The 17,210-nt window shown below is 41.8% G+C and overlaps 1 protein-coding gene across 1 annotated transcript in view; it reads left to right on the forward strand.

The window, feature by feature from the left end:
• SLC6A19 (solute carrier family 6 member 19) overlaps nt 1–17,210 on the forward strand; it is an 89,836-nt gene that overhangs the window by 36,234 nt on the left and 36,392 nt on the right. Inside the window, exons 4-7 of the mRNA XM_053467314.1 lie at nt 4,341–4,522; nt 4,750–4,860; nt 6,422–6,534; nt 16,939–17,067. Of these exons, the coding sequence (XP_053323289.1) occupies nt 4,341–4,522; nt 4,750–4,860; nt 6,422–6,534; nt 16,939–17,067 (535 nt within the window). The remainder of the gene's footprint in view (nt 1–4,340; nt 4,523–4,749; nt 4,861–6,421; nt 6,535–16,938; nt 17,068–17,210) is intronic.

The raw sequence follows: 17,210 nt of genomic DNA on the forward strand, positions 1-17,210 counted from the left end.
GCAGAAGGTAATGGGTGAAAATCAAGTGACAGATGACGAGTGGGTCTTGGTTCGTCCACGAAAAGTAAAAAAAACCCACGCCCTGCAGGGGGAAAAGTTGTTGCATCCGCCTTTAACGCGTGGACATCCGAAATGATAGGATAGGATAACAAACAGCACAAGAGCAGAGAAAGCTTTGCCGATAATTGTTGTAGAGACAACAAATCATTATCTGGCAATGAGCACAAAAATCAAGGACAACTGCCGCATCCCAGATTGTCTAGCGAAGAGCTAGGAAACTCAGAAGGCGACATACTAAAGGGCCCGTCCCTACAGGTTCACCCATGGAACCTACGTGGTCGCTAGAAATAGCTGACCGAAACAAGTTAATAAAACAATAGGATTTATCAAAAGGATTTATCAAAGAGACCTGCCAAGAAATTCAGGACATAGGTCACATGTGCCGAATGTGCCAAGCACCTAGAATGCAAGACTCTCCAGGCCGCATTATAGGATTTATGCCTGGTGCTCAGAGCAAAGTCTCAGCCATTTCCTATAAGCCCCGGTCAACCCCTGAGATTGTCCAGGAGACCAAGGACAATCACCCTTCTAGGATTATAGGATGGAGCTGACCTTCTGGACCTGAGAGAAGTGGAGGGAAGACTGGCAGCGCCAGTGGACCTCAGATGGAAGTTTCCAGGAGAGACGGAAGAAAAGGCTGGGACAGCCACAGATGAGCCACCTGAATCAGCAATGTCCTGCTGTGCTGGAGATGCTGAATAACCCAAGGGATAAGGATGAATGGGGGGAAAGAGTAAGCCTCCTCTTTGGCCAATGCTGGAGAAACACATCAGTCGCCAGCTGAAGAAATCCCTTCAACCTGGTGGTTGGTCCTGGAAGCAAAGAGGTATAAGGACACGGGACCCTGCAGACGAGGGAGATCAAGAAAAACTTGTTTCTGGAACATCCAGTCCCTCCAATCCACAAACAGATTCTCCGTACCCAGAAGATACTCTGGAGGAAGATGTTGCGGTTGAGGCAAAACACGAATATTTCTTTCATCAACGCCTTGAGGCCTTTGGACTGTGTCCCCCTAAACAATTGATTTTTCTCCCTGCTGAAATATTGTCCATCCAAAGGAGGAGATAACAATTCGTCTGATATTTGGACAGGCTGTATATGAGCCTGCGATCAGCTCCAGGCAAGATGATGAGCCTTGAGACGCTGTTAGGACACAGGAATATGGACTGAATCGAAGAGGAGAGGAGGCCTGGTCCGTATCACAAAATATGTGTGGTCGCAAAGGGTGTCCCTCTGTTGACAGCACCTCAGTGATGAGGGGGCTGTGGTACTGGGGGAAAAGACGGTTAGAGAGTTGGAAGAAATTTTGAACTAGAGTGTGTGTGGGGGGGGTGAAGAGCCTTAAAAGGGTAGCTGAAGTAGGTTCAGGCCAGGGCAGTTGGGGAAGGAATGGTGGGATCAGTTTAGATATAGAAAAAGCTAAACCACAACATTTGTGACACATAGGTTGAAAAATAGCTTGGTGGTGATGTGTAAAAATGCCCATAGTTTAAAGAATAAGATCCTTCATCGGGACTTTCATTTCATTTCTTCAAGTTGTAGATTGGCAAGCTCCTCGGCTTGTCTAGGGGTCCTTTACATCACACCAATGCAAACAACCACTTTGTCACAAAGTTCTAAACTTGCTCAAATTAAATCTAGGTTGTCCTTTCTAAATTGTATAAGAGTTAAGCTATTTTTACATAGCTCCCCCTCCCTTTCTGCCATCTCTATCCTAGATAGAGGATATCTATCCAATCTAGTTCTTGCTGCTTTAGTGACAAGTGATAATGGTGATTTAGTCCCGGTTACAAAGACCTGGTAATGAGCAAAATGACTGCCATACCAGGATACATGTTATATAGATTGGATATCTGGGATAGAGATGGCAGAAAGGGAGGGGGGAGCTATGTAAAAATAGCTTATTGGTAACTCTTATCCAAAGTAATAGAGAGAACCTAGAAATCATATGAGCAAGTTTAGAACTTTGTGACAAAGTGGTTGTTCGCATTGGTGTGATGTAAAGAACCCTGGACCAGCAGAGGAGCTTGCCAATCTACATCTTGAAGAAATGACTAACATGTCAATGAAAGATGAGGTTATCATTATGGAAGACTTTAATCTCCCTCATGTAGACTGGGAAAAAAACAAACTGCTGGGTCAGCCAGGAGTGGAGTTATCTTAAATTAGATTGTGTCTAAAGCAGTTGGTAGAGGAGCCATTAGTATTTACTAATGGAGACATGATTTTGGATGTCACTGTAGGAGAGTGTTTGGGCTCCAGGGGTTACATTGCACCACACTAAAACCAAGGTTTTTGATTTTAGAAATTTGGATTGTCCAAAAATGGAGAGACTGGTAGGTGAGTCTTTGGTGGTCTGGAGATCTTTAGATGGAGTCCAGGAGACATGGGGCTATTTAATAGATTGCCTGTTAAAGGCAGCAGAACATTGAATGAGAAGAAGAGAGTTTTAAGAAATATAAGCAGATTCAAAATGAGGACGTTGGGAGCAAATACAAAGCTAAGCTTAGGGAGGCGAAGCACATTATTAAATGTGCCAAATACAAACTAGGGGCATGCACAATATAAAAAGCATACCCAGCAAATACCATTCAAAAACACTTAAGGCATAAATATTGCCACGCTATATGGCCATATGTTGCTTAGACCGCCACTTCATCAAAGTACCCTAACTTTGGCTACTACTATCTAACTTCTTATGACTATATTGTTTACCAAGGAGCTGAATCAATGGGTATGCACTGCATTGTAACCCAAATAAGAATTTAAAGCCTTCTCTGTGCAACATTGCAGTCAATATACCGTATTTGCTCGATTATAAGACGACCCTGATTATAAGACGACCCCCCAAAATCTGAATATTAACTTAGGAAAAAAAGAAAAAGCCTGAATATAAGATGACCCCAAAGGAAAAAAGTTTTACCAGTAAATGTTAATTCATGTAAACTATTTTTTTTAATAAAAGCTATGATTGAGAAAAATATTTTTTTTGTTTTTATTTCTTGTACCTGTCCCCCAGTTACGCACATCTGCCCCTAGGCTTGCCACTCCAATATGGCACTGTGGCCCATGATATGCCTTTTAACCCTCTATATGCCACTGTGCCCCATGGTATGCCTTTTGACCCCCTATGTGCCACTCTGCCTCCAGAAATGCCTTATACCCCTATATCCCATTCTGGCATTTAGGGGGTTAAAATGCATATTATGGGGCAGAGTGGCATATAGGGAGGTATAAGGCATTTCAGGGGGCAGAATGGCATTAAGGGAGTTAAAAGGCATTGTATAGAGCACTCTGCCTCCAGAAATGCCTTATACCCCTATATGCCACTCTGGCATTTAGGGGGTTAAAAGGCATATTATGGGGCAGAGTGGCATATAGGGAGGTATAAGGCATTTCAGGAGGCAGAGTGCTCTATTAAATGCCCCCTTAACGCCACTCCAGAAATGCCCTATGCCCCCATTTAACACACACACACACACACACCCTATACCCCCATTTAACTAACACCCTATACCCCCATTTAACTAACACACGCACACTCTCTCTCTCTCACCCCCTCTCCCCTCTCTCCCCTCTCTTACCGGTGCTTCCAGCCGGGGCAGCGGGTTGACGTCGCCTTCCGCGGCAGCCGGAAGGAGGTGGAGTTGGTAGTGGGGGTTTGTATGCGTCCGTCGCGTATACTTTCCCCGGCTGTCAGAGATCAGAGTTCCCCGCACCGGTGCAGCACCGGTGCAGGGAACTCTGATCTCTGACAGTCGGGGAAGGTCCACGCGACGGACGCAGACAACCCCCGCTGCTAGCCACACCTCCTTCCGGCTGCAGCGGACATTGTCTACGCGGATCGCGTAGACGTCAACCCGCTGCCCCGGCAACACAGCAGGAAGCACCGGTAAGTGTGTGTATGATGGGGGGGGGTGAGACAGGAGGATCCAGGTCCCCTGCAGCGGTGCGGGGGATCTGGATCTTAGTCTCCTAATCAGACCTCTATTTGAGGTCTGATTAGAAGACGACCCCGATTAGAATCAAGCAAATACGGTAAATGTAAAAATTTATGTATACACACAGAACTTAGACTTAGTTGTTTTGGTAGTATTTTGGATATTTGCATAATTTGATTTGATTAAAATGACCGAAAGACAAGTAATGGATCATAAAATCCATATTGTCACTATTTAGAAAATACACTGTTTGTAAAACTAAAAAAAATTAAATATTATTATGCTGCTAGAACAGTATAAAGCACTTTTAGTTTACGTTTTAATTTTTCTCAATTTCAGAATACGTTACTGAATGTGCAAAGAGCTCTCCTGTGGATTATTTTTGGTACAGGGAAACACTAAACATTTCCACATCAATAGATGATTCAGGCAATCTCCAATGGTGGCTTGTACTCTGCTTAGCTTGTGCATGGGGTGTTTTGTATGTGTGTACCATCAGAGGCATTGAAACAACTGGCAAGGTAATATTTATATGCTTTTTTTTTCACAAAAATCTGTCATATGACTATACTGTTTTATAGTGCATTAAACTTAATTCAGAATAGCAATGGCTGGATCAAATATCTTATTTTGATATCTATAGGATATTCTCAAGTAGGACTGAGAATCTGCATTAACATCTCCCTCCAAAGTATATCCCTTTTATAGACCTTTTGGTGTCTAACTTATTTAACTGTTTTTCTTTCAGGCAGTATATGTGACATCAACTCTTCCATATGTGGTACTCACAATTTTTCTGATTAGAGGCCTGACTTTAAAAGGTTCTGTAAACGGTATTAAATATTTGTTTACCCCAGATGTAAGTAAAGTACTAATGTATTCATGCAAGTTAAATTTCATGCAAAATATCATTGAAAGCAATATTTTTGTATTAACATGTTATTAAATGTTGCTTAGAAGTGTTCTCACTGTAGATATATTTATATTATTTTATAACTGTAGACTTTGTATTTATTTTAGTGTTCTCACTGTAGATATATTTATATTATTTTATAACTGTAGACTTTGTATTTATTTTATTTTTTTCTTCAACTGATATGTACATAATATCAGCTTCAGTAAATGGTAAAGGACAGGTTTATATGCATAGGATTTACATCCTATAAACAGGATGTACAGTATCTCACATTTTTGTAAATATTTTTTTATATCTTTTCATGTGACAACACTGACGCAATGACACTCTGCTACAATGTAAAGTAGTAAGTGTACAGCCTGTATAACTGTGTACATTTGCTGTCCCCTCAAAATAAGTGGAAATGTCCAAATTGGGCCCAAAGTGTCAATATTGTTGTGTGGCCACCGTTCTTTTCCAGCACTGTCTTAACCCTCTTGGGCAGGGAGTTCACCAGAGCTTCACAGGTTGCCACTGGAGTCCACTTCCACTCCTCCATGATGACATCACGGAGCTGGTGGATGTTAGAGACCTTGCTCTCCCCCACCTTCTGTTTGAGGATGCCCCACAGATGCTCAATAGGGTTTAGGCCTGGAGACATGCTTGGCCAGTCCATCACCTTTACCCTCAGCTTCTTTAGCAAAGCAGTGGTCATCTTGGGGTTGTTATCATGTTGGAATACTGCCCTGCGGCCCAGTTTCCGATGGGAGGGGATCATGATCTGCTTCAGTATGTCACAATACGTGTTGGCATTCATGGTTCCCTCAGTGAACTTTAGCTCCCCAGTGCCGCCAGCACTCATGCAGGCCCATGACACTCCCTCCACCATGCTTGACTGTAGGCAAGACACACTTGTCTTTGTACTCCTCACCTGGTTTCCGCCACACGCGCTTGACACGATCAAATAAGTTTATGTCAGTCTTCTCGGACCAAAGGACATGCTTCCAGTAATCCATTTACTTAGTCTGCTTGTCTTCAGCAAACTGTTTGCGGGCTTTCTTGTGCATTATCTTTCGATGGGACGACAGCCATGAAGACCAATTTGATGCAGTGTGCGGCGTATGGTCTGATCACTGAAATGCTGACCCCCCCTCATTTCTGCAGTATTGTCACATGAAAAGATATAATAAAATATTTACAAAAATGTGAGGGGTGTACTCTCTTTTGTGAGATACTGTATATTCCAAAACAGACATACAAATGGAGTTGAAAGTAGCTAGTCTTATGAATCCCAGTAGAATGAGGAGATGACAGCTGAAGTTTAAGGCTACTTTGAGTTTAAACAACTTTTAATCAAAGAAAATTCTCAACTGTAACTTGGTAATGGCATTGAATGCTTTGAGGTGGTGGGGGCAAACTGTTTAGCTAGATGTGTATGTTTACACATCCAGTAAGGCGACCGATGAGTGACCCAAAAGGGCTGGATTTTTGTTCAAATTTTTCAATTTCACTTTATTGCTTTTAGGTTTCAGAGCTGGCAAACCCAGTTACTTGGCTAGATGCTGGTACCCAAGTTTTCTACTCCTTCTCTCTTGCTTTTGGAGGACTCATATCTTTTTCCAGTTACAATTCTGTCCAGTAAGTTGGATTTCATGTGCAGTGCCTTATTTGATTTTCTTCCTTGCCTCTTTTGTTATAATTTCCCATCTGCCTAAACTATGCTGGTAGAATATTTACCAAAATTAGATGTGCCTCCTTTAATTTAAAACATTCACTTGTCCATACTTGACACATATTCCTGTCAAGGTGGTTTGATAAAGTGGAAGTTTAAAAGTGAGTTGTGAATTATTCAGTGCAACCCAAGCCATCTTGCAGGATTGAGCTTTCATTTTGTATAATGATGTATTTGGGCTGAAATCCTTAAATCCTTGCATCAACGTATAAACATCAGCATTGAGGTATTTGTCAACAAGAGTTAACTCCATCCACAACAATAAAAATTGTGACACCTAATTATAGCGTTATCTGAATACAATGATTATAACAGTAAACTAGGCTACAAGTGGTAGAGTATATCACAATTTGACAGCAAATGCTGTCTGCTGCAGTTAATCTACACTGTAGATAATATATAGGGCGCAGGGCCGGGTTAAAAGCATCATGGGCCTGGTGCTGAGGATTTTGGTGGGCCTTTTTATGAAAAGAAATAAAATAGGCAGGACAGACAGAATCTTAACTCCTCGGCTCCTCAAGTTGAAAGCAGCCGTCGTGCGGCTGTAAGACCGCATCCGCCGGCCACCTAATGAGGTTAAAGCGGGCGGCGGAGGTGGTCTTACAGCCACACTACGGACCTCCCCCGGGTTAGCCCCCCCATATTAAATTTTTTTACAAAAGATCATGGCATTTGTTAGATCTTTGTTAGATCAGGTTTGATCAACTGTTTTTTTCGTTAGATCTACTCTAAAATAGGCAATATTAACAATCTTTTTCAGGGGGGGCTAACCCGTAGCCAGCCCCCCCTCAACAAAAATTTCAACAAAATGTTACTGATTATGATAGCTCTACGTTAGATCAGGTTTGATCAGACAAAATTTTTGTTAGATCTAGTCTAATTACTGAGATATTGCATATTTAATGAGGGGGGACTGGCCCCCCCTCAACTGAAATTTGGATTTTTTTTAATGGATCTTGGTAGATATTCGTTAGATCAGGTTAGATCAACAGTTTTTTTCGTTAGATCTACCACGCAGGAGGCGGTATTCACAATCCTATTTTGTGTGCGGGGGATGGGTACACATACGGTCTGGCCCCCCCTCAACTGAAATTTGGATTTTTTTTTATGGATCTTGGTAGATATTCGTTAGATCAGGTTAGATCAACAGTTTTTTTCGTTAGATCTACCACGCAGGAGGCGGTATTCACAATCCTATTTTGTGTGCGGGGGATGGGTACACATACGGTCTGGCCCCCCCTCAACTGAAATTTGGATTTTTTTTTATGGATCTTGGTAGATATTCGTTAGATCAGGTTAGATCAACAGTTTTTTTTGTTAGATCTACCACGCAGGAGGCGGTATTCAAAATCCTATTTTGTGTGCGGGTAATGGGTATACATAGGGGCTGGCCCCCCCCTCAACTGAAATTTGGATTTTTTTTAATGGATCTTGGTAGATATTCGTTAGATCAGGTTAGATCAACTGTTTTTTTCGTTAGATCAACCACGCAGGAGGCGGTATTCACAATCCTATTTTGTGTGCGGGGGATGGGTACACATACGGTCTGGCCCCCCCTCAACTGAAATTTGGATTTTTTTTAATGGATCTTGGTAGATATTCGTTAGATCAGGTTAGATCAACAGATTTTTTCGTTAGATCTACCACGCAGGAGGCGGTATTCACAATCCTATTTTGTGTGCGGGGGATGGGTACACATACGGTCTGGCCCCCCCTCAACTGAAATTTGGATTTTTTTTAATGGATCTTGGTAGATATTCGTTAGATCAGGTTAGATCAACAGATTTTTTCGTTAGATCTACCACGCAGGAGGCGGTATTCACAATCCTATTTTGTGTGCGGGGGATGGGTACACATACGGTCTGGCCCCCCCTCAACTGAAATTTGGATTTTTTTTTATGGATCTTGGTAGATATTCGTTAGATCAGGTTAGATCAACAGTTTTTTTCGTTAGATCTACCACGCAGGAGGCGGTATTCACAATCCTATTTTGTGTGCGGGGGATGGGTACACATACGGTCTGGCCCCCCCTCAACTGAAATTTGGATTTTTTTTTTATGGATCTTGGTAGATATTCGTTAGATCAGGTTAGATCAACAGTTTTTTTTGTTAGATCTACCACGCAGGAGGCGGTATTCAAAATCCTATTTTGTGTGCGGGTAATGGGTATACATAGGGGCTGGCCTCCCCTCAACTGAAATTTGGATTTTTTTTAATGGATCTTGGTAGATATTCGTTAGATCAGGTTAGATCAACTGTTTTTTTCGTTAGATCAACCACGCAGGAGGCGGTATTCACAATCCTATTTTGTGTGCGGGGGATGGGTACACATACGGTCTGGCCCCCCCTCAACTGAAATTTTGATTTTTTTTAATGGATCTTGGTAGATATTCGTTAGATCAGGTTAGATCAACAGATTTTTTCGTTAGATCTACCACGCAGGAGGCGGTATTCACAATCCTATTTTGTGTGCGGGGGATGGGTACACATAGGGTCTGGCCCCCCCTCAACTGAAATTTGGATTTTTTTTAATGGATCTTGGTAGATATTCGTTAGATCAGGTTAGATCAACAGATTTTTTCGTTAGATCTACCACGCAGGAGGCGGTATTCACAATCCTATTTTGTGTGCGGGGGATGGGTACACATACGGTCTGGCCCCCCCTCAACTGAAATTTGGATTTTTTTTTATGGATCTTGGTAGATATTCGTTAGATCAGGTTAGATCAACAGTTTTTTTCGTTAGATCAACCACGCAGGAGGCGGTATTCACAATCCTATTTTGTGTGCGGGGGATGGGTACACATACGGTCTGGCCCCCCCTCAACTGAAATTTTTATTTTTTTTAATGGATCTTGGTAGATATTCGTTAGATCAGGTTAGATCAACAGTTTTTTTTGTTAGATCTACCACGCAGGAGGCGGTATTCAAAATCCTATTTTGTGTGCGGGTAATGGGTATACATAGGGGCTGGCCCCCCTCAACTGAAATTTGGATTTTTGTTTATGGATCTTGGTAGATATTCGTTAGATCAGGTTAGATCAACTGTTTTTTTCGTTAGATCAACCACGCAGGAGGCGGTATTCACAATCCTATTTTGTGTGCGGGGGATGGGTACACATACGGTCTGGCCCCCCTCAACTGAAATTTGGATTTTTTTTAATGGATCTTGGTAGATATTCGTTAGATCAGGTTAGATCAACAGTTTTTTTCGTTAGATCTACCACGCAGGAGGCGGTATTCACAATCCTATTTTGTGTGCGGGTAATGGGTATACATAGGGGCTGGCCCCCCTCAACTGAAATTTGGATTTTTTTTATGGATCTTGGTAGATATTCGTTAGATCAGGTTAGATCAACAGTTTTTTTCGTTAGATCAACTACGCAGGAGGCGGTATTCACAATCCTATTTTGTGTGCGGGGGATGGGTACACATACGGTCTGGCCCCCCCTCAACTGAAATTTGGATTTTTTTTAATGGATCTTGGTAGATATTCGTTAGATCAGGTTAGATCAACTGTTTTTTTCGTTAGATCAACCACGCAGGAGGCGGTATTCACAATCCTATTTTGTGTGCGGGGGATGGGTACACATACGGTCTGGCCCCCCTCAACTGAAATTTGGATTTTTTTTAATGGATCTTGGTAGATATTCGTTAGATCAGGTTAGATCAACAGTTTTTTTCGTTAGATCTACCACGCAGGAGGCGGTATTCACAATCCTATTTTGTGTGCGGGTAATGGGTATACATAGGGGCTGAAAAAATGCATGTACACAGACCTAAACAAAAATGATCAGTTTTCTGGGGGTTTTTTAATAAACAGTTTACTTAGTATAATAAAACTAAATATTGAAGTTATTTGCATGGTCTAAAACACAACTAAGTAAATACTGTAGAAAAAAATGTGCAGTGCTTTTACAACAATGTCTAAAAATGGAAACATGAAACATCTTGAACATCCATAATAAATGCCCATAGTGTACAAATCCTATCTAATTTGGAAAATCAGAAAAAACATAGTTTTGGTGTATGTAAACCAACATGTAGCTCAATTAAGAGGTGTGGGCCACATTTACATCCCATTGTAGCATGTTGATTGCATTTATATGAAAATGGTCTATGAATGACCTTAGATTAACTTTATAAAGTGTGTTTAAAACTATGTCTTACATAATTTGTTACATCTGTTATGTTAACAGAAAAAGCTACACCTTAACATATACAACTACCTCTGAAAGTCCACATACTTTGTTTGGGTCAACAGTTTTTACAGTGCGCACCATATCATCGTATACCTCCCAAAAATTGTCTTTTCTTCTACAACATGAAATGTAATGGCCTCCTTGAAATTATACACTGAAATTATACAATGGAAATTATACACTGAAAGTAGTATATATATATATATATATATATATATATATATATATATATATCCCATCAGGGCTGGCCCAAGGCAAAATGCCGCCTGGGGCGAATTTTAAAATGCCGCCCCCCCCCTTCCCTTATCGTCCCTGCCGCCCCCGCCCCTGCCCTCTTGTACTTACCTTTCAGCAGTCCTGCGGCGAGTCTCCCTGTTCGGTCTCGGTGCCGGCTTGTAATGCTGAGCGCCGGAAATCTTCCGGCACTCAGCATTATAAGCCGGCACCGAGAACGAACAGGGAGACTCGCCGCAGAGGAGAGAGAGAGGGGCGCCGAGCGAAAACCACTCGGCGCCCCTCTCTTTCGCTTTAAAAAAAAAAAAAAAAAAAAAAAAAAAGGGCTTGGGGCGGTCAAGTGCCGCCCCTTCAAAAGTGCCGCCTGGAGCGGTTGCCCCACTTGGCTCCATTGTCGGGCCGGCCCTGTATCCCATATACAGTAAACCAATACCCACCTTAACATTGAGTTAGTGGTCACACAGGATGTGTTTCTTTAACAACTGTTATGACTGGAGGGAAATTATTATCCAATCAAAGAAGATGTCATACACAGCATTATTCAAATGTCACTAATATCTTCAGGCTGGACATATGCTGACCTCAGCCACGTTAGTTCACCAATATTAAAGCAACTGCATCACCTAAACATTGCTTATACTGTGAATGCAGAGAATAAAACAATATTGAAAGTTATCTATACATTGTGTTAGGCAAACTGCAAGAAAATGCCTAAATTCGGAGAAAAATGTGTTTTAAATGTGTCTGTGGAGTCTGTTATTTATGACATCGCCTCATACCTCCCAACTGCGCGCTAGTGCTGTCACTGAAGCTGGCAGTGTTACTGCGCATGCGTACAATGCTGAGCATGTCCAGTAGTCGTTTTCTGGTGACCCAGGCACCAGAGAACTAGATCAGGACCCGCAGGATTCTGAATCCCGAATTCCATGGAACAGAGGTAGAGCTCAGCGGGACAGAGCCTCCAAATCGTGACTGTACTGCATTAATCGAGACAGTTGAGAGGTATGCACCTGTGGCTTGATCAAAAGAATCAAAGGAAGATTGTGAGTAGATAGATCTAACGAAAAAAACTGTTGATCTAACCTGATCTAACGAATATCTACCAAAATCCATAAAAAAAAAATCCAAATTTCAGTTGAGGGGGGGCCAGACCGTATGTGTACCCATCCCCCGCACACAAAATAGGATTGTGAATACCGCCTCCTGCGTGGTAGATCTAACGAAAAAATCTGTTGATCTAACCTGATCTAACGAATATCTACCAAGATCCATTAAAAAAAATCCAAATTTCAGTTGAGGGGGGGCCAGACCGTATGTGTACCCATCCCCCGCACACAAAATAGGATTGTGAATACCGCCTCCTGCGTGGTTGATCTAACGAAAAAAACAGTTGATCTAACCTGATCTAACGAATATCTACCAAGATCCATTAAAAAAAATCCAAATTTCAGTTGAGGGGGGGCCAGCCCCTATGTATACCCATTACCCGCACACAAAATAGGATTTTGAATACCGCCTCCTGCGTGGTAGATCTAACAAAAAAAACTGTTGATCTAACCTGATCTAACGAATATCTACCAAGATCCATAAAAAAAAATCCAAATTTCAGTTGAGGGGGGGCCAGACCGTATGTGTACCCATCCCCCGCACACAAAATAGGATTGTGAATACCGCCTCCTGCGTGGTAGATCTAACGAAAAAATCTGTTGATCTAACCTGATCTAACGAATATCTACCAAGATCCATAAAAAAAAATCCAAATTTCAGTTGAGGGGGGGCCAGACCGTATGTGTACCCATCCCCCGCACACAAAATAGGATTGTGAATACCGCCTCCTGCGTGGTAGATCTAACGAAAAAAACTGTTGATCTAACCTGATCTAACGAATATCTACCAAGATCCATAAAAAAAAATCCAAATTTCAGTTGAGGGGGGGCCAGACCGTATGTGTACCCATCCCCCGCACACAAAATAGGATTGTGAATACCGCCTCCTGCGTGGTTGATCTAACGAAAAAAACAGTTGATCTAACCTGATCTAACGAATATCTACCAAGATCCATTAAAAAAAATCCAAATTTCAGTTGAGGGGGGGCCAGACCGTATGTGTACCCATCCCCCGCACACAAAATAGGATTGTGAATACCGCCTCCTGCGTGGTAGATCTAACGAAAAAATCTGTTGATCTAACCTGATCTAACGAATATCTACCAAGATCCATAAAAAAAAATCCAAATTTCAGTTGAGGGGGGGCCAGACCGTATGTGTACCCATCCCCCGCACACAAAATAGGATTGTGAATACCGCCTCCTGCGTGGTAGATCTAACGAAAAAAACAGTTGATCTAACCTGATCTAACGAATATCTACCAAGATCCATTAAAAAAAATCAAAATTTCAGTTGAGGGGGGGCCAGCCCCTATGTATACCCATTACCCGCACACAAAATAGGATTTTGAATACCGCCTCCTGCGTGGTAGATCTAACAAAAAAAACTGTTGATCTAACCTGATCTAACGAATATCTACCAAGATCCATTAAAAAAAATCAAAATTTCAGTTGAGGGGGGGGCCAGACCGTATGTGTACCCATCCCCCGCACACAAAATAGGATTGTGAATACCGCCTCCTGCGTGGTAGATCTAACGAAAAAAACTGTTGATCTAACCTGATCTAACGAATATCTACCAAGATCCATAAAAAAAAATCCAAATTTCAGTTGAGGGGGGGCCAGACCGTATGTGTACCCATCCCCCGCACACAAAATAGGATTGTGAATACCGCCTCCTGCGTGGTAGATCTAACGAAAAAATCTGTTGATCTAACCTGATCTAACGAATATCTACCAAGATCCATAAAAAAAAATCCAAATTTCAGTTGAGGGGGGGCCAGACCGTATGTGTACCCATCCCCCGCACACAAAATAGGATTGTGAATACCGCCTCCTGCGTGGTAGATCTAACGAAAAAAATCTGTTGATCTAACCTGATCTAACGAATATCTACCAAGATCCATTAAAAAAAATCAAAATTTCAGTTGAGGGGGGGCCAGACCGTATGTGTACCCATCCCCCGCACACAAAATAGGATTGTGAATACCGCCTCCTGCGTGGTTGATCTAACGAAAAAAACAGTTGATCTAACCTGATCTAACGAATATCTACCAAGATCCATTAAAAAAAATCCAAATTTCAGTTGAGGGGGGGCCAGCCCCTATGTATACCCATTACCCGCACACAAAATAGGATTGTGAATACCGCCTCCTGCGTGGTAGATCTAACGAAAAAAACTGTTGATCTAACCTGATCTAACGAATATCTACCAAGATCCATAAAAAAAAATCCAAATTTCAGTTGAGCGGGGGCCAGACCGTATGTGTACCCATCCCCCGCACACAAAATAGGATTGTGAATACCGCCTCCTGCGTGGTAGATCTAACGAAAAAATCTGTTGATCTAACCTGATCTAACGAATATCTACCAAGATCCATTAAAAAAATCCAAATTTCAGTTGAGGGGGGGCCAGACCGTATGTGTACCCATCCCCCGCACACAAAATAGGATTGTGAATACCGCCTCCTGCGTGGTTGATCTAACGAAAAAAACAGTTGATCTAACCTGATCTAACGAATATCTACCAAGATCCATTAAAAAAAATCCAAATTTCAGTTGAGGGGGGGCCAGCCCCTATGTATACCCATTACCCGCACACAAAATAGGATTTTGAATACCGCCTCCTGCGTGGTAGATCTAACGAAAAAAACTGTTGATCTAACCTGATCTAACGAATATCTACCAAGATCCATAAAAAAAAATCCAAATTTCAGTTGAGGGGGGGCCAGACCGTATGTGTACCCATCCCCCGCACACAAAATAGGATTGTGAATACCGCCTCCTGCGTGGTAGATCTAACGAAAAAAACTGTTGATCTAACCTGATCTAACGAATATCTACCAAGATCCATAAAAAAAAATCCAAATTTCAGTTGAGGGGGGGCCAGCCCCCCTCATTAAATATGCAATATCTCAGTAATTAGACTAGATCTAACAAAAATTTTGTCTGATCAAACCTGATCTAACGTAGAGCTATCATAATCAGTAACATTTTGTTGAAATTTTTGTTGAGGGGGGGCTGGCTACGGGTTAGCCCCCCCTGAAAAAGATTGTTAATATTGCCTATTTTAGAGTAGATCTAACGAAAAAAACAGTTGATCAAACCTGATCTAACAAAGATCTAACAAATGCCATGATCTTTTGTAAAAAAATTTAATATGGGGGGGCTAACCCGGGGGAGGTCACTACGGCTGCTTTGAAATTCGTGACCGAGCGGCAGTTTTGAATGTTGGTCTGCCAGCATGAGCTCTTTTTTTGCAAACATGTACAATGATATAAAACTTTAAACACTGGTAAAAATAATGTACGTTTAATACATTAAATATAGGAAAAAACAGCTAATCTTTGTAACAAAGAAAAATTGTACCCTAGACGAGCATTTCCTGGGCCCTGCTCCACGCTCCCTAGCATGCAATCACTCCCTCCGCTCCCAGGTCAAAAAAAAAATATTTGCCACACTGACCATAGATTAGAGGAAGACTGTGAGAGTCAGTGCAGTCTTCCCTCCTTCTGACCCTACCGTGACTTTGAGAGGTCCTCTCCCCTCCGTAATCATCCCTTTGTCCCCTCATTCACTAAACCACACCTCACTTTTACTTACTCCCTGTAGTTCAGGTATAGATCAAATAAACAACACATGGAAACAGCACTGCAGGTATAGATCAACTGAATAAGACATACAAACCCTGTATTTGCAGGTATATATAAATAGCGTATGGAAACATAACATAGCAGATACAGATCAACGCACAGAATAACACACAAATCCATCTTTGCAAATATAAATTGACTGGAATTCGCATAAAAACTCAGGATTAATAGTATAGCTAGGAACCCCCTAAATTACAGGCATAGATCACAAGTTGCACACCTCAAAGGCCAGCCTTGGCATCCACGTTCCCCACATAGAACCTGACCAACACTCAGATTACACAGATTACAGTCCATAGTGAGCCAACGTTGTCCCCAAACAGCCCAGTGTGAGCCAATGTTGTCCCCAAACAGCCCAGTGTGAGCCAACGTTGTCCCCAAACAGCCCAGCATGAGCCAATGTTGTCCTCAAACAGCCCAGCGGGAGCCAACTTTGTCCCCAAACAGCCCAGCGGGAGCCAACTTTGTCCCCAAACAGCCCAGTGGGAGCCATCTTCTTCCCATAAACAGCCATCTTTGCCTTTCCCTAAATCACATCCATGATACACGTATCCATTAATGCATTCTCACAAATAATGCAAGCAATTTATCCACACATTAATTTATTCTGTCACTCATTCACACAATTTATCCACATATTAATTAATTCATTCTCACTCTTTATTTCAATATTCTTATTCTCACACTATCTCCCCCCTCCCCCCTTCCCACACTATCTACCCCCTCTCCCCGTTTCTCACACTATCTACCCCTCCCCTTCTCACACTATCTACCCCTCTCCCCGCTTCTCAAATTATCTACCCCTCTCCACTTCTCATATTATCTAAACCCTCCCCTTTCTCACACTATCTACTCTGTCATTACCCATCATGCAAGTCCTTAAGAGGGGTACACTGTAATATGACACCATATCTTGGCTATTAGCAGGAAGGTTGGGGTCACAGAGATAGCTCCAGTTGGCAGCTGGAGTGGTAAATAATTGATCATAAAATGTTTAATTATGTATTTGCATTTTATAATCTATATAATCTATATAATCTATATATCTAAATACTGCCTATATTAGCATTTCCACATTAATGTATCAATGTAATGTATAAATTATTTTTATTTCTAGTAATAATTGTGAAAAGGATGCAGTTATCATATCAGTTGTAAATGGATTTACATCAATATATGCTGCCACTGTGATATACTCAATCATTGGATTTCGTGCCACAGCCCAATATGATGACTGTTTAGACAGGTAAGGAAACTAATAGCTCAACTTATATCTAATGAAATGGACACTCCAGGAGTCATATGCACATGTGCAATATTTTTTTTTATTTTCTTCCCTGACTTTTTTGTTATAATTTTCCACTTCCCAAAACTATGGTCGGAGACTGT

This window comes from Spea bombifrons, chromosome 5 (assembly GCF_027358695.1).
Source record: "Spea bombifrons isolate aSpeBom1 chromosome 5, aSpeBom1.2.pri, whole genome shotgun sequence".
Taxonomy (NCBI): domain Eukaryota; kingdom Metazoa; phylum Chordata; class Amphibia; order Anura; family Pelobatidae; genus Spea; species Spea bombifrons.